The sequence below is a fragment of the Oncorhynchus masou genome, chromosome 17 (genome assembly GCF_036934945.1).
Source record: "Oncorhynchus masou masou isolate Uvic2021 chromosome 17, UVic_Omas_1.1, whole genome shotgun sequence".
Taxonomy (NCBI): domain Eukaryota; kingdom Metazoa; phylum Chordata; class Actinopteri; order Salmoniformes; family Salmonidae; genus Oncorhynchus; species Oncorhynchus masou.
In genome coordinates, this window is record NC_088228.1 from 4,408,331 (window position 1) to 4,425,994 (window position 17,664).

The 17,664-nt window shown below is 48.5% G+C and overlaps 1 protein-coding gene across 1 annotated transcript in view; it reads right to left on the bottom strand.

The window, feature by feature from the left end:
- LOC135558338 (receptor-type tyrosine-protein phosphatase mu-like) overlaps nucleotides 1-17,664 on the bottom strand; it is a 588,334-nt gene that overhangs the window by 327,102 nt on the left and 243,568 nt on the right. The window contains exons 7-8 of the mRNA XM_064992077.1: nucleotides 17,512-17,624; nucleotides 13,955-14,135 (exon numbers count right to left, since the gene is read on the bottom strand). Coding sequence (XP_064848149.1) covers nucleotides 13,955-14,135; nucleotides 17,512-17,624 — 294 coding nt within the window. The remainder of the gene's footprint in view (nucleotides 1-13,954; nucleotides 14,136-17,511; nucleotides 17,625-17,664) is intronic.

Below are 17,664 nucleotides of genomic sequence, written 5' to 3' on the forward strand. Positions count from 1 at the left end.
CTTGGTGTGGTTCCTCATGGTAAACTTGGTGTGGTCCCTCATGGTAAACTTGGTGTGGTCCCTCATGGTAAATTTGGTGTGGTCCCTCATGGTAAACATGCCATGGTGCCTCATGGCAAACTTGGTGTGGTCCCTCATGGTAAACTTGGTGTGGTCTCTCATAGTAAACATGCCATGGTCCCTCATGGTAAACTTGGTGCGGTCCCTCATGGTAAACTTGGTGTGGTCCCTCAAGGTAAACTTGGTGTGGTCCCTCATGGTAAACTTGGTGTGGTCCCTCATGGCAAACTTGGTGCGGTCCCTCATGGTAAACTTGGTGTGGTCCCTCATGGTAAATATGCCGTGGTCCCTCATGGTAAACATGCCATGGTCCCTCATGGTAAACTTGGTGTGGTCCATCATGGTAAACATGCCGTGGTCCCGCATGGTAAACATGCCATGGTCCCACAAGGTAAACTTGCCATCGTCCCTCATGGTAAACTTGGTGTGGTCCTTCATGGTAAACATGCCATGGTCCCTCATGGTAAACATGCGGTGGTCCCTCATGGTAAACTTGGTGTGGTCCCTCATGGTAAACTTGATGTGGTCCCTCATGGTAAACTTGGTGTGGTCCCTCATGGTAAACTTAGTGTGGTCCCTCATGGTAAACATGTTGTGGTCCCTCATGGTAAACTTGGTGTGGTCCTTCATGGTAAACATGCCATGGTCCCTCATGGCAAACTTTATGTGGTCCCTCATGGTAAACTTGGTGTAGTCTCTCATAGTAAACATGCCGTGGTCCCTCATGGTAAACATGTCGTTGTCCCTCATGGTAAACATGCCATGGTCCCTCATGGCAAACTTGGTGTGGTCCCTCATGGTAAACTTGGTGTGGTCCCTCATGGTAAATATGCCGTGGTCCCTCATGGTAAACATGCCATGGTCCCTCATGGTAAACTTGGTGTGGTCCATCATGGTAAACATGCCATGGTCCCTCATGGTAAACATGCCATGGTCCCTCATGGTAAACAAGGTGTGGTCTCTCATGGTAAACTTGGTGTGATCCCGCATGGTAAACTTGGTGTGGTCTCTCATAGTAAACATGCCGTGGTCCCTCATGGTAAACATGTCGTAGTCCCTCATGGTAAACTTGGTGTGATCTCTCATAGTAAACATGCCATGGTCCCTCATGGCAAACTTGGTGTGGTCCCTCATGGTAAACTTGGTGTGGTCTCTCATAGTAAACACCCCGTGGTCCCTCATGGTAAACTTGCTGTGGTCCCTTATGGTAAACATGCCGTGGTCCCTCATGGTAAACTTGGTGTGGTCCCTCATGGTAAACATGCCGTGGTCCCTCATGGTAAACGTTGTGTGGTCCCTCATGGTGAACATGCCGTGGTCCCTCATGGTAAACTTGGTGTGATCCCTCATGGTAAACTTGGTGTGGTCCCTCATGGTAAACATGCCCTGGTCCCTCATGGTAAACATTCCATGGTCCCTCATGGTAAACTTGCCGTGGTCCCTCATGGTAAACTTGGTGTGGTCCCTCATGGAAAACATGCCATGGTTCCTCATGGCAAACTTGGTGTGGTCCCTCATGGTAAACTTGGTGTGGTCTCTCATGGTAAACATGCTGTGGTCCCTCATGGTAAACTTGCCATGGTCCCTCATGGTAAACATGCCCTGGTCCCTCATGGTAAACAAGGCGTGGTCTCTCATGGTAAACTTGGTGTGATCCCGCATGGTAAACTTGGTGTGGTCCCTCATGGTAAACCTGGTGTGGTCCCGCATGGTAAACTTGGTGTGATCCCTCATGGTAAACTTGGTGTGATCCCTCATGGTAAACTTGGTGTGGTCCCTCATGGTAAACTTGGTGTGGTCCCTCATGGTAAACTTGGTGTGGTCCCTCATGGTGAACTTGGTGTGGTCCCTCATGGTAAATTTTGTGCGGTCCCTAATGGTAAACATGCCGTGGTCCCTCATGGTAAACTTGGTGTAGTCCCTCATGGTAAACTTGGTGTGGTCTCTCATGGTAAAGATGGTGTGGTCCCTCATGGTAAACTTGGTGTGGTCCCTCATGGCAAACTTGGTGCGGTCCCTCATGGTAAACTTGGTGTGGTCCCTCATGGTAAATATGCCGTGGTCCCTCATGGTAAACTTGGTGTGGTCCATCATGGTAAACATGCCATGGTCCCTCATGGTAAACTTGCCATCGTCCCTCATGGTAAACTTGGTGTGGTCCCTCATGGTAAACATGCCATGGTCCCTCATGGTAAACTTGCCATCGTCCCTCATGGTAAACTTGGTGTGGTCCCTCATGGTAAACATGCCATGGTCCCTCATGGTAAACATACCATGGTCCCTCATGGTAAACTTGCCATCGTCCCTCATGGTAAACTTGGTGTGGTCCCTCATGGTAAACATGCCATGGTCCCTCATGGTAAACATGCCATGGTCCCTCATGGTAAACATGCCGTGGTCCCTCATGGTAAACTTGGTGTGGTCCCTCATGGTAAACTTGATGTGGTCCCTCATGGTAAACTTGGTGTGGTCCCTCATGGTAAATTTGGTGTGGTCCCTCATGGTAAACATGTTGTGGTCCCTCATGGTAAACATGCCGTGGTCCCTCATGGTAAACATGCCATGGTCCCTCATGGCAAACTTGATGTGGTCCCTCATGGTAGACAAGGCGTGGTCTCTCATGGTAAACTTGGTGTGATCCCGCATGGTAAACTTGGTGTGGTCCCTCATGGTAAACCTGGTGTGGTCCCTCATGGTAAACTTGGTGTGATCCCTCATGGTAAACTTGGTGTGATCCCTCATGGTAAACTTGGTGTGGTCCCTCATGGTAAACTTGGTGTGGTCCCTCATGGTAAACTTGGTGTGGTCCCTCATGGTGAACTTGGTGTGGTCCCTCATGGTAAATTTTGTGCGGTCCCTAATGGTAAACATGCCGTGGTCCCTCATGGTAAACTTGGTGTAGTCCCTCATGGTAAACTTGGTGTGGTCTGTCATGGTAAAGATGGTGTGGTCCCTCATGGTAAACTTGGTGTGGTCCCTCATGGTAAATATGCCGTGGTCCCTCATGGTAAACTTGGTGTGGTCCATCATGGTAAACATGCCGTGGTCCCTCATGGTAAACATGCCATGGTCCCTCATGGTAAACTTGCCATCGTCCCTCATGGTAAACTTGGTGTGGTCCCTCATGGTAAACATGCCATGGTCCCTCATGGTAAACATGCCATGGTCCCTCATGGTAAACATGCCGTGGTCCCTCATGGTAAACTTGGTGTGGTCCCTCATGGTAAACTTGATGTGGTCCCTCATGGTAAACTTGGTGTGGTCCCTCATGGTAAATTTGGTGTGGTCCCTCATGGTAAACATGTTGTGGTCCCTCATGGTAAACTTGGTGTGGTCCATCATGGTAAACATGCCATGGTCCCTCATGGCAAACTTGATGTGGTCCCTCATGGTAAACTTGGTGTGGTCTCTCATAGTAAACATGCCGTGGTCCCTCATGGTAAACATGTCGTTGTCCCTCATGGTAAACATGCCATGGTCCCTCATGGCAAACTTGGTGTGGTCCCTCATGGTAAACTTGGTGTGGTCTCTCATAGTAAACATCCCGTGGTCCCTCATGGTAAACTTGCTGTGGTTCCTTATGGTAAACATGCCGTGGTCCCTCATGGTAAACTTGGTGTGGTCCCTCATGGTAAACATGCTGTGGTCCCTCATGGTAAACTTGGTGTGATCCCTCATGGTAAACTTGGTGTGGTCCCTCATGGTAAACATGCCCTGGTCCCTCATGGTAAACATGGCGTGGTCCCTCATGGTAAACCTGGTGTGGTCCCTCATGGTAAACATGCCCTGGTCCCTCATGGTAAACATGGCGTGGTCCCTCATGGTAAACTTGGTGTGGTCCCTCATGGTAAACATGCCCTGGTCCCTCATGGTAAACTTGGTCAGGTCCCTCATGGTAAAGATGCCGTGGTCCCTCATGGTAAACTTGGTGTGGTCTCTCATGGCAAACTTGGTGCGGTCACTCATGGTAAACTTGGTGTGGTCCCTCATGGTAAATATGCCGTGGTCCCTCTTGGTAAACATGCCATGGTCCCTCATGGTAAACTTGCCGTCGTCCCTCATGGTAAACTTGGTGTGGTCCCTCATGGTAAACATGCCATGGTCCCTCATGGTAATCATGCCGTGGTCCCTCATGGTAAACTTGGTGTGGTCCCTCATGGTAAACTTGATGTGGTCCCTCATGGTAAACTTGGTGTGGTCCCTCATGGTAAATTTGGTGTGGTCCCTCATGGTAAACATGTTGTGGTCCCTCATGGTAAACTTGGTGTGGTCCCTCATGGTAAACATGCCATGGTCCCTCATGGCAAACTTGATGTGGTCCCTCATGGTAAACTTGGTGTGGTCTCTCATAGTAAACATGCCGTGGTCCCTCATGGTAAACTTGGTGTGCATCCTCATGGTAAACTTGCCATGGTCCCTCATGGTAAACTTGCCTTGGTCCGTCATGGTAAACTTGGTGTGGTCCCTCATGGTAAACTTGGTGTGGTCCCTCATGGTAAACTTGGTGTGGTCCCTCATGGTAAACTTGGTGTGGTCCCTCATGGTAAACATGCTGTGGTCCCTCATGGTAAACATGTCGTGGTCTTTTTATGTCTCTATTTTAGTTTGGTCAGAGCGTGAGTTGGGGTGGGCATTCTGGGTTTTGTGTTCTATGTTTTCTATTTCTATGTGTTTGACCTGGTATGATTCCCAATCAGAGGCAGCTGTCAATCGTTGTCTCTGTTTGAGAACCATACTTAGGCAGCCTGTTTTTGCCACTTGAGTTGTGGGTGGTTGTTTTCTGTCTTGGTGTCTCTACCAGACAGGACTGTTTCGGTTGTGCTTTTGTTTACTTTCTGTTTCAGCGTTCAGTTATTGAATAAATTTAACATGGACACCTTACCACGCTGCGCTTTGATCCTCACCTTCTTCCACCACGAAAACCGGTACAACTTCAGAGTTTCTCACTGTAGGCCGTCCTCCACGGAGGACATGTTTCTGCTGTACAAATCAAATGCACTTCTAAAAAGCACTAACATGCCGCTGCGTTATCCAGAATGCTACCTGAAATGGATTGAATCTAGAGCGAAATTCTATAAACTGGAATGTGCTAACACCAACATGCTCTGGGGGGAATGTTTAGCTGGTATTGGGATAACTTCTGAGGGAATGTTTAGCTGGTATTGGGATAACTTCTGAGGGGAATGTTTAGCTGGTATTGGGATAACGTCTGAGGTGAATGTTTCACTGGTATTGGGATAACTTCTGACAGAAACGTTTAGCTGGTATTGGGATAACTTCTGACAGAAACGTTTAGCTGGTATTGGGATAACTTCTGACAGAAACGTTTAGCTGGTATTGGGATAACTTCTGACAGAAACGTTTAGCTGGTATTGGGATAACTTCTGAGGGGAATGTTTAGCTGGTATTGGGATAACTTCTGACAGAAACGTTTAGCTGGTATTGGGATAACTTCTGACAGAAACGTTTAGCTGGTATTGGGATAACTTCTGAGGGGAATGTTTCACTGGTATTGGGATAACGTCTGAGGGGAATGTTTCACTGGTATTGGGATAACGTCTGAGGGGAATGTTTAGCTGGTATTGGGATAACTTCTGACAGAAACGTTTAGCTGGTATTGGGATAACTTCTGACAGAAACGTTTAGCTGGTATTGGGATAACTTCTCGGGTCGAATGTTTAAATGCTTCTCAGCCTCGAGTGGTTGAAAATAACTTTTTGCTGCGAAACACTGTGATATCCTGTTGCTGTAATGCACTACCCCCCTGCCAGGATGGGACCACAGAAACAGTATTACTACAACAGACATTCACATTCAAGTCAATGTTCCATGATGTATGAAGCGGCGGGCAGCATTTCAGTCCTGTTGCTGTAATGCACTACCCCCTGCTATGAGCAGAAAGCCACCTGATGGTAGGGCTAGTCAGAAGGTACACTTATCTTGCATGGATGGATTTGATGTGGTAAACAACTTCACACTGGTTCAGATGTAACAGTGGGACCTGGGGCCCGTTGGTTATATTGTACAGGACTAAACTAAATCACTGTATTCACACATTTATTAAACCAGGTCGGCTAGTTGAGAACAAGTTCTCATTTACAACTGCGATCTGGGCAAGATAAAGAAAGCAGTTCGACACAAACAACAACACAGAGTTACACATGGAGTAAACAAACGTACAGTCAATAACACATTATACAGTGTGTGCAAATGAGGTAAGATAAGGGAGGTAAGGCAATAAATAGGCCATGGTGGCGAAATAATTACAACATACCAATTAAACACTGGAGTGAATAGATGTGCAGAAGATGAATGTGCAAGTAGAGATACTGGGGTGCAAAGGAGCAAGATAAATAAATAAATACAGTATTGGGATGAGGTAGTTGGATGGGCTTTTTACAGATGGGCTATGTACAGGTGCAATGATCTGTGAGCTGCTCTGACAGCTGGTGCTTAAAGCTAGTGAGGGAAATAAGTGTTTCCAGTTTCAGAGATTTTGCAGTTTGTTCCAATCATTGGCAGCAGAGAACTGGAAGGAAAGACAACCAAAGGAGGAATTGGCTTTGGGGGTAACCATAGAGATATACCTGTTGGAACACGTGCAGTGGGTGCTGCTATGGTGGCCAGTGAACTGAGATAAGGCGGGGCTTTACTTAGCAGAGACTTGTAGATGACCTGGAGCCAGTGGGTTTGGCGACGAGTATGAAGCGAGGGCCAACCAACGAGAGCGTACAGGTCGCAGTGGTGGGTAGTATTTGGGGCTTTGGTGGCAAAACGGATGGCACTGTGATAGACTGCATCCAATTTGTTGAGTAGAGTGTTGGAGGTTTTGTAGATGACATCGCCGAAGTCGAGGATCGGTAGGATGGTCAATTTTACAAGGGTATGTTTGGCAGCATGAGTGAAGGATGATTTGTTGCGAAATAGGAAGCCGATTCTAGATTTAATTTTGGATTGGAGATGCTTAGTGTGAGTCTGGAAGGAGAGTTTAAAATCTAGCCAGACACCCAGGTATTTGTAGTTGTACACATATTCTAAGTCAGAACCGCCAGAGTAGTGATGCTGGACGGGCGGGCAGGTGCAGGCAGCGATCGGTTGAAGAGCATGCATTTAGTTTTACTTGCATTGAAGAGCAGTTGGAGGCCACAGAAGGAGTGTTGTATGGCATTGAAGCTCGTCTGGAGGTTAGTTAACACAGTGTCCAAAGAAGGACGAGAAGTATACAGAATGTTTACATGACAGGTACAGATGTGACAGCAGTGGATCTGAATTGGGTTCCTTTTTGTGTTTTCCAACTAACTCTGGTCAGTAAATGACCAAATACCCTTTCAAAGACTACTCGTGATGCAAAAAAAAGGGCTTTATAAAATACATTTGATAGATGGATCTGGTTAACAATGTAGCGAATTACCTGGGCCCATTGGGTTCTACTGTACAGGACTAAACGAAATCTGTCATGCCCTGGTCGAAATATATTATGTTTATCTTCATTTATTTGGTCAGGCCAGGGTGTGACATGGGGTATTGTGGTGTGTTTTTGTCTTGGGGTTTTGTGGGGTGTCTAGCATAGTCTATGGCTGCCTGAGGCGGTTCTCAATCAGAGTCAGGTGATTTTCATTGTCTCTGATTGGGAACCATATTTAGGCAGCCATATTCTTTGAGTGTTTCGTGGGTGATTGTTCCTGTCTCTGTTCACCAGATAGGCTGTATAGTTTTTCACGTTCCGTCTGTTGTTTTGTACATTCAGTTATTTCATGTCTAGTCGAATTTTCATTAATAAACATGAGTAACCACCACGCTGCATTTTGGTCCGCTCCTCCTTCAACAGAAGAACGTCGTTACAGAATCACCCACCACAACAGGACCAAGCGGCGTGGTAACAGGCAACAGCCGCAGCAGGAGCAGCGTAACAAGACTTTCTGGACTTGGGAGGAAATCCTCGACGGGAGAGGACCCTGGGCTAAACCAGGGGAGAGTAGCCGCCCCAAGGTGCAGCAGGAGAAGGAATGGACATGGGAGGACGAATTGTTCGGAGAAGGATCCTGGGATCAGCCTGGAGAATATCGCCGCCCCAAAGAAGAACTGGAGGCGGAGAGAGCTGAGAGGCGCTGGTATGAGGAAGCAGCGCGGCGACGCGGATGGAAGCCCGAGAGTCAGCCCCAAAAATTTATTGGGGGGGGGGGCTCAGGGAGAGTGTGGCAGAGTCAGGAGTCAGACCTGAGCCAACGCTCCTTGTTTATCGTGAGGAGCCAAGGAGGAGACCAGAACCAGAGCCGGTGTTGGAGGTGAGCGAAGCAGAGACTGTGAAGGAGTTAATGGGAAAATTGGAGGAGAGAGTAATGAGGGAGTTGCTGTGTTGGTGCATTAATAAGCATGATATTCGCCCGACGGAGTGTGTCGGGGATTTGATGGCACCTGGGTCAGCGCTCCATACTCGTCCTGAGGTGCGTGTTAGTCAGCTGGTTAAGATGGTGCCAGCCTCACGCACCAGGCCTCCTGTGCACCTTCTAGCCTTACACGTCCTGTGCCAGCACTGCTCTCAAGATCTCCAGTCCGCCTTCACGGTCTAGCCCATCCTGTGCCACCTTCACACACCAGTCCTCCGATGGCAGCTCCCCGCACCAGGCTTCCTGTGCGTGTCCTCGGCCCAGTACCACCAGTACCAGCACCACGCATCAGGCCTACAGTGCGCCTCGCCTCTCCAGCGCTGCCCGGAGCCTTCCTCATCTCCTGCGCTGCCGGAGTCCCCTGCCTGTTCAGCGCTGCCCGAGCCTTTCTCCTCTCATGCGCTGCCGGGGTCTCGCACCTGTTCAGCGCAGCCAGAGCCTTCCTTCTCTACAGCGCTGACAGAGTATCCCGCCTGTTCAGCGCTGCCAGAGCCTTTCTCCTCTCCTGCGCTGCTGGAGTCTCCCCTCCCGCCTGTTTAGCGCTGCCAGAGCCTTCCGCCTCTACAGCGTTGCCGGAGTCTCCTGCCTGTTTAGCGCAGCCAGAGCTGCCAGCCTGCATGGAGCAGCCAGAGCTGCCAGCCTGCATGAAGCAACCAGAGCTGCCAGTCTGCATTGAGCAGCCAGAGCTGTCAGTCTGCATGGAGCAGCCAGAGCTGTCAGTCTGCATGGAGCAGCCGGAGCTGTCAGTCTGCATTGAGCAGCCGGAGCTGCCAGTCTGCATAGAGCTGCCAGTCTGCATGGAGCTGCCAGTCTGCATGGAGCTGCCAGTCTGCATGGAGCTGCCAGTCTGCAAGGAGATGCCGGTCTGCAAGGAGCTGCCAGTCTGCATAGAGCTGCCAGTCTGCATGGAGCTGCCAGTCTGCATAGAGCTGCCAGTCTGCATGGAGCTGCCAGTCTGCAAGGAGCAGCCAGTCTGCAAAGAGCTGCCAGTCTGCAAGGAGATGCCGGTCTGCAAGGAGCTGCCAGTCTGCATAGAGCTGCCAGTCTGCATGGAGCTGCCAGTCTGCATGGAGCTGCCAGTCTGCATGGAGCTGCCAGTCTGCAAGGAGCAGCCAGTCTGCATGGAGCTGCCAGTCTGCATGGAGCTGCCAGTCTGCATGGAGCTGCCAGTCTGCAAGGAGCAGCCAGTCTGCAAAGAGCTGCCAGTCTGCAAGGAGCTGCCAGTCTGCAAGGAGCTGCCAGTCTGCAAAGAGCTGCCAGTCTGCAAAGAGCTGCCAGTCTGCAAGGAGCTGCCGGTCTGCAAGGAGCTGCCAGTCTGCAAGGAGCAGCCAGTCTGCAAAGAGCTGCCAGTCTGCAAGGAGATGCCGGTCTGCAAGGAGCTGCCAGTCTGCATAGAGCTGCCAGTCTGCATGGAGCTGCCAGTCTGCATGGAGCTGCCAGTCTGCATGGAGCTGCCAGTCTGCAAGGAGCAGCCAGTCTGCAAAGAGCTGCCAGTCTGCAAGGAGCTGCCAGTCTGCAAGGAGCTGCCAGTCAGCCAGACTCTTCCAGATCCGCCAGTCAGCCAGACTCTTCCAGATCTGCCAGTCAACCAGACTCTTCCAGATCTGCCAGTCAACCAGACTCTTCTAGATCTGCTAGTCAACCAGACTCTTCTAGATCTGCCAGTCAACCAGACTCTTCTAGATCTGCCAGTCAGCCAGACTCTTCCAGATCTGCCAGTCAGCCAGACTATTCCAGATCTGCCAGCCAACCAGACTCTTCCAGATCTGCCAGTCAACCAGACTCTTCCAGATCTGCCAGTCAACCAGACTCTTCTAGATCTGCCAGTCAACCAGACTCTTCTAGATCTGCCAGTCAGCCAGACTCTTCCAGATCTGCCAGTCAACCAGACAATTCCAGATCTGCCAGCCAACCAGACTCTTCCAGATCTTCCAGTCAACCAGACTCTTCCAGATCTGCCAGTCAACCAGACTCCTCCAGATCCGCCAGTCAGCCAGGATCTGCAAGAGCCTTCCTCCTCTCCGCTGCTGCCGGAGTCTCTCGCCTGTCCGGCGCTGCTGCCGGAGTCTCTCGCCTGTCCAGCGTTGCTGCCGGAGTCTCCTGCCGGTCAGGCGCTGCTGCCGGAGTCTCCCGCCTGTCCGGCGCTGCTGCCGGAGTCTGAGGAGCCCCTCTGTCCCGAGCTGCCCCTCTGTCCCGAGCTGCCCCTCTGTACCATTTTATTTAGCAGGGTTGCCGTGGCTAGGAGGTCACGGAAGCGGACAGGGTGGGGGAGGACTACGGTGAAGTGGGGGCCACGTCCAGCACCGGAGCCGCCACCATGGACAGATGCCCACCCGGACCCTCCCTATTGTTTTGATGTGCGTCCGGGAGTCCGCACCTTAGGGGGGGGTTCTGTAATGCCCTGGTCGAAATATATTATGTTTATCTTCATTTGTTTGGTCAGGCCAGGGTGTGACATGGGTTATTGTGGTGTGTTTTTGTCTTGGGGTTTTGTGGCGTGTCTAGCATAGTCTATGGCTGCCTGAGGCGGTTCTCAATCAGAGTGATTTTCATTGTCTCTGATTGGGAACCATATTTAGGCAGCCATATTCTTTGAGTGTTTCGTGGGTGATTGTTCCTGTCTCTGTGTTTATGTTCACCAGATAGGCTGTATAGTTTTTCACGTTGCGTCTGTTGTTTTGTACATTCAGTTATTTCATGTCTAGTCGTATTTTCATTAATAAACATGAGTAACCACCACGCTGCATTTTGGTCCGCTCCTCCTTCAACAGAAGAACGTCGTTACAAAATCAGTGAATTCACACATGACAGGTACATATGTGACAGCGAGACCTGGACCCATTGGGTTCTACTGTACAGGACTAAACTAAATCAGTGAATTCACACATTCACAGGTTCAGATGTAACAGCAGTGGGCCTGAATTGAGCTACATTTAGAAGTAGTTGAATTTCACTCAGGGCAACACTAAAATGAGCAGCATGTTGGTTGTAAAGACCGGTAAGGTGACATAAAGTAAGACGGTCGTGATTTCATGAATGGCCCTATACAGAGAGACAGAGAGACCAAGGACAAAAGAGATCTACACACAATGTCTTCCATGTGATTGTACATCCACTAGAGGTACACAGTGAGAGAAGAAAAAAAGCAATCAGAAAATCCTTGGGAATATCTTTTGGAGTCCTCAAAGAAAATATATTAAAAACATGGATTCCAGGGAGGAAGAACAGTCCCTTCAGTTTCATTCAAATTGGTTTCATCCTTGTATTATTCATTCCCTATTTCTCAAAAGATTGAAATAACATGTCTTTTTGTCACTAGAAACATTACTCAATGTATAATGAAGTGCCCAAGTAGCAATGATTATGAATAATAACAAAGGACGAACAGACGCAGTGACATAAAGCACAGACAGGGAGGGTCGAGGGAGGGAGGGAGGGAGGGAGGAAGGGGCAGAGGGAGGGGGAGGGAGGGAGGGGCGGAGGGAGGGTGGGGCAGAGGGAGGGTGGAGGGAGGGAAGGGTAGAGGGAAGGGTGGGTGGAGGAAGGGGTGGAGGGAGGGAGGGGCGGAGGGAGGGTGGAGGGAGGGAGGGGGCGGAGGGAGGGTGGAGGGGAGGGGCGGAGGGAGGGTGGAGGGAGGGGGAGGGTTGGGTGGAGGGAAGTGTAGAGGGAGGGTTGGGTGGAGGGAAGTGTAGAGGGGAAGGGTGGGTGGAGGAAGGGGTGGAGGGAGGGAGGGGCAGAGGGAGGGAGGAAGGGAGGGAGGGGGCGGAGGGAAGGGTGGGTGGAGGAAGGGGGTGGAGGGAGGGAGGGGGGCGGAGGGAGGGTGGAGGGAGGGGGGAGGGAGGGGGAGGGGGCGGAGGGAGGGTGGAGGGAGGGAGGGTTGGGTGGAGGGAAGGGTAGAGGGAAGGGTGGGTGGAGGAAGGGGTGGAGGGAGGGAGGGGCGGAGGGAGGGTGGAGGAGGGAGGGAGGGGCGGAGGGAGGGTGGGTGGAGGGAGGGAGGGGCGGAGGGAGGGAGGGTGGAGGGAGGGATGGGCGGAGGAAGGGGGGCGGAGGGAGGGTGGAGGGAGGGAGGGGGCGGAGGGAGGGTTGGGTGAAGGGAAGGGTAGGGGAAGGGTGGGTGGAGGAAGGGGTGGAGGGAGGGAGGGGCGGAGGGAGGGAGGGTGGAGGGAGGGATGGGCGGAGGGAGGGATGGGTGGAGGGAGGGTGGAGGGAGGGAGGGGCGGAGGGAGGGTGGAGGGAGGGAGGGTGGAGGGAGGGGGGGCGGAGGGAGGGTGGAGGGAGGGAGGGGCGGAGGGAGGGTTGGGTGAAGGGAAGGGTAGAGGGAAGGGTGGGTGGAGGAAGGGGTGGAGGGAGGGAGGGGCGGAGGGAGGGAGGGTGGAGGGAGGGATGGGCGGAGGGAGGGATGGGCGGATGGAGGGTGGAGGGAGGGAGGGGCAGGAGGGAGGGTGGAGGGAGGAAGGAAGGGTGGAGGGAGGGAGGGAGGGAGGGAGGGTGGAGGAAAGGGTGGAGGGAGGGATGGGCGGAGGGAGGGATGGGCGGAGGGAGGGTGGAGGGAGGGAGGGGCAGGAGGGAGGGGGTGGGGGAGGAAGGAAGGGTGGAGGGAGGGAGGGAGGGAGGGAGGGAGGGTGGAGGAAAGGGTGGAGGGAGGGAGGGAGGGTTGGGTGGAGGAAAGGGTGGAGGGAGGGAGGGAGGGTTGGGTGGAGGGAAGGGTGGAGGGAGGAAGGGTGGAGGGGGGGGCGGAGGAAAATTGGAAAAATGACCTCCGCCAAGGGGCTCGCCTCGTCCCCCTGCCTCCTCCATTACGTTCTGTACATCACCTTGGAGAAATTACCTCCGCCAAGGGGCTCGCCTCGTCCCTCTGCCTCCTCCATTATTTCCAAGGTAATATACAGAACGTTGGCGTTTATCCTTTACATAGCATTCCATTCAAACAATGTAGTCAATCCACAGCCATATACACTGGCTGAAATCAGTTGATGATTGGACTTGGACAAGTCGTAAATGCAACAAGGACTGATATTGCATCACAGCACTCACAGCCTTCCAAGAAAACAGAAAATATTGACATTTATGGTCTGTTTATACATATTTTAGAGACTATTTATACCAGAAATTGGTATACAAGCCCTATAAACTGCATTCATAATCATATGACAATATTTCAGTTTGACAATAATTATATTACACACCTTCTGATATATCACATACCTCACTTTTATTTTCCTGCATAAGTCATATCAGAGTTATTATACTTCTACTGCCAATCATTGCAATTAGACTGGTTTGAAATTCTCCCTGACTAATATGGCTGCCATTCTTCACCCCATTCTGGAACTGAAGGTTTATGAAAAAATGCCCCTCTAGTAATTTAATAGGATCTCTACGGTTCAGACAAATCAGTGCACTTGGTCCACCGGCTCGGAGTGAAGGTTCGAGCATGTGTGTGTGTGTGTGTGTGTGTGTGTGTGCACGTTCTTGTGTTTAGTATACAACTTTTTTTTAGGACTCACCAGCACACTTGGTCCTGGCCCTGAGAGGAGGCCCGGGGGCCCCAGTCCCTCCATCCAGGGGCCTGGTCAACAGCACACTGATCTCATAGTCTGTGTCTGGTGTCAGGTGACCTATCTTATGGGTGGTCTTGTCCACAGGCTGTAGGTCATACATGGTCCCTGACACCGTACGGTACTCCACCTGGGAAAAAGGGTTGGAAGATATGTCCCAGGGATGTCCAATACAGGTCCAACACACTTGATTTAACTAAGCCACTCATCATCAAGTGTCTGATGAGTAGAATCATGCAAAAACAAATGTGCATCTCTTTGGTTCCCCAGGACCAATTATGGGAAATACTGCTATAGACACTATGGTGCATACTGCTATAGATACTATGGTGAATACTGCTATAGACACTATGGTGAATACTGCTATATACACTATGGTGAATACTGCTATAGATACTATGGTGAATACTGCTATAGACACTATGGTGAATACTGCTATAGACACTATGGTGAATACCTGTATAAACACTATGGTGCATACTGCTATAGACACTATGGTGAATACTGCTATAGATACTATGGTGAATACTGCTATATACACTATGGTGAATACTGCTATAGACACTATGGTGAATACTGCAATAGACACTATGGTGAATACTGCTATAGACACTATGGTGAATACTGCTATAGACACTATGGTGAATACTGCTATAGACACTATGGTGAATACTGCTATAAACACTATGGTGAATACCTGTATAAACACTATGGTGAATACCTCTATAGACACTATGGTGAATACTGCTATAGACACTATGGTGAATACTGCTATAGACACTATGGTGAATACTGCTATAGACACTATGGTGAATACTGCTATAAACACTATGGTGAATACCTGTATAAACACTATGGTGAATACCTCTATAGACACTATGGTGAATACTGCTATAGACACTATGGTGAATACTGCTATAGACACTATGGTGAATACTGCTATAGACACTATGGTGAATACTGCTATAGATACTATGGTGAATACTGCTATAGACACTATGGTGAATACTGCTATATACACTATGGTGAATACTGCTATAGACACTATGGTGAATACTGCAATAGACACTATGGTGAATACTGCTATAGACACTATGGTGAATACTGCTATAGACACTATGGTGAATACTGCTATAGACACTATGGTGAATACTGCTATAGACACTATGGTGAATACTGCTATAGACACTATGGTGAATACTGCTATAGACACTATGGTGCATACTGCTATAGACACTATGGTGAATACTGCTATAAACACTATGGTGAATACTGCTATAGACACTATGGTGAATACTGCTATAGTCACTATGGTGAATACCTGTATAAACACTATGGTGCATACTGCTATAGATACTATGGTGAATACTGCTATATACACTATGGTGAATACCTCTATATACACTATGGTGAATACTGCTATAGACACTATGGTGAATACTGCTATATACACTATGGTGCATACTGCTATAGACACTATGGTGAATACTGCTATATACACTATGGTGAATACTGCTATAGACACTATGGTGAATACTGCTATAGACACTATGGTGAATACTGCTATAGACACTATGGTGCATACTGATATAGACACTATGGTGAATACTGCTATAAACACTATGGTGAATACTGCTATAGACACTATGTTGAATACTGCTATAGACACTATGGTGAATACTGCTATAGACACTATGGTGAATACTGCTATAGACACTATGGTGAATACTGCTATAGACACTATGGTGAATACTGCTATAGACACTATGGTGAATACCTGTGTAAACACTATGGTGCATACTGCTATAAACACTATGGCGAATACCTGTATAAACACTATGGTGAATACTGCTATAGACACCATGGTGAATACCTGCATAAACACTATGGTGAATACTGCTATAAACACTATGGTGAATACTGCTATAGACACTATGGTGAATACTGCTATAGATACTATGGTGAATACTGCTATAGACACTATGGTGCATACTGCTATAGACACTATGCTGCATACTGCTATAGACACTATGGTGAATACTGCTATAAACACTATGGTGAATACTGCTATAGACACTATGGTGAATACTGCTATAGACACCATGGTGAATACCTGTATAAACACTATGGTGAATACTGCTATAGACACTATGGTGAATACTGCTATAAACACTATGGTGAATACCTGTATAAACACTATGGTGAATACTGCTATAAACACTATGGTGAATACTGCTATAAACACTATGGTGAATACTGCTATAGACACCATGGTGAATACCTGTATAAACACTATGGTGAATACTGCTATAGACACCATGGTGAATACCTGTATAAACACTATGGTGAATACTGCAATAGACACTATGGTGAATACCTGTATAAACACTATGGTGAATACTGCTATAGACACTATGGTGAATACTGCTATAAACACTATGGTGAATACTGCTATAGACACTATGGTGAATACTGCTATAGATACTATGGTGAATACTGCTATAGACACTATGGTGAATACTGCTATAAACACTATGGTGAAAACTGCTATAAACACTATGGTGAATACTGCTATAGATACTATGGTGAATACTGCTATAGATACTATGGTGAATACTGCTATAAACACTATGGTGAATACCTGTGTAAACACTATGGTGAATACTGCTATAGACACCATGGTGAATACCTGTATAAACACTATGGTGAATACTGCTATAAACACTATGGTGAATACTGCTATAGATACTATGGTGAATACCTGTATAAACAATATGGTGCATACTGCTATAGACACTATGGTGAATACTGCTATAGACACTATGGTGCATACTGCTATAGACACTATGGTGCATACTGCTATAGACACTATGGTGCATACTGATATAGACACTATGGTGAATACTGCTATAGACACTATGGTGAATACTGCTATAAACACTATGGTGAATACTGCTATAGACACTATGGTGAATACTGCTATAGACACTATGGTGAATACTGCTATAGACACCATGGTGAATACCTGTATAAACACTATGGTGAATACTACTATAAACACTATATAAACACTATGGTGAATACCTGTATAAACACTATGGTGAATACCTGTATAAACACTATGGTGAATACTGCTATAGACACTATGGTGAATACTGCTATAAACACTATGGTGAATACCTGTATAAACACTATGGTGAATACCTGTATAAACACTATGGTGAATACCTGTATAAACACTATGGTGAATACCTGTATAAACACTATGGTGAATACCTGTATAAACACTATGGTGAATACTGCTATAAACACTATGGTGCAATGCATCACATTATTGTTTACTCATTAAGTATGGTTCCATTCCAAATTTCACCCTATCCCGTATAAAGTGTACTTCTTTTGGCCGTAGGCACATTAAAGTAGTACACTATGTAGAGAATGAAGGTGCATTCTGGGACGCAGCCAATCTGTCCCTATTAAACCAAACCATTAATAAATAGAAATACCTCTCGGTCGATGATTGGACCGTCTCCGTTGATGGAGTTAGCATTAAGCTGGATCCAAAGGTAGGTGGCGCCAACCGCTGTGAGCTGGGGGGGAGCGATGGGCACCGGGGGCTCTGGGGAGGATAGAAGAAGAGGAGACAGATCTGAGTAACA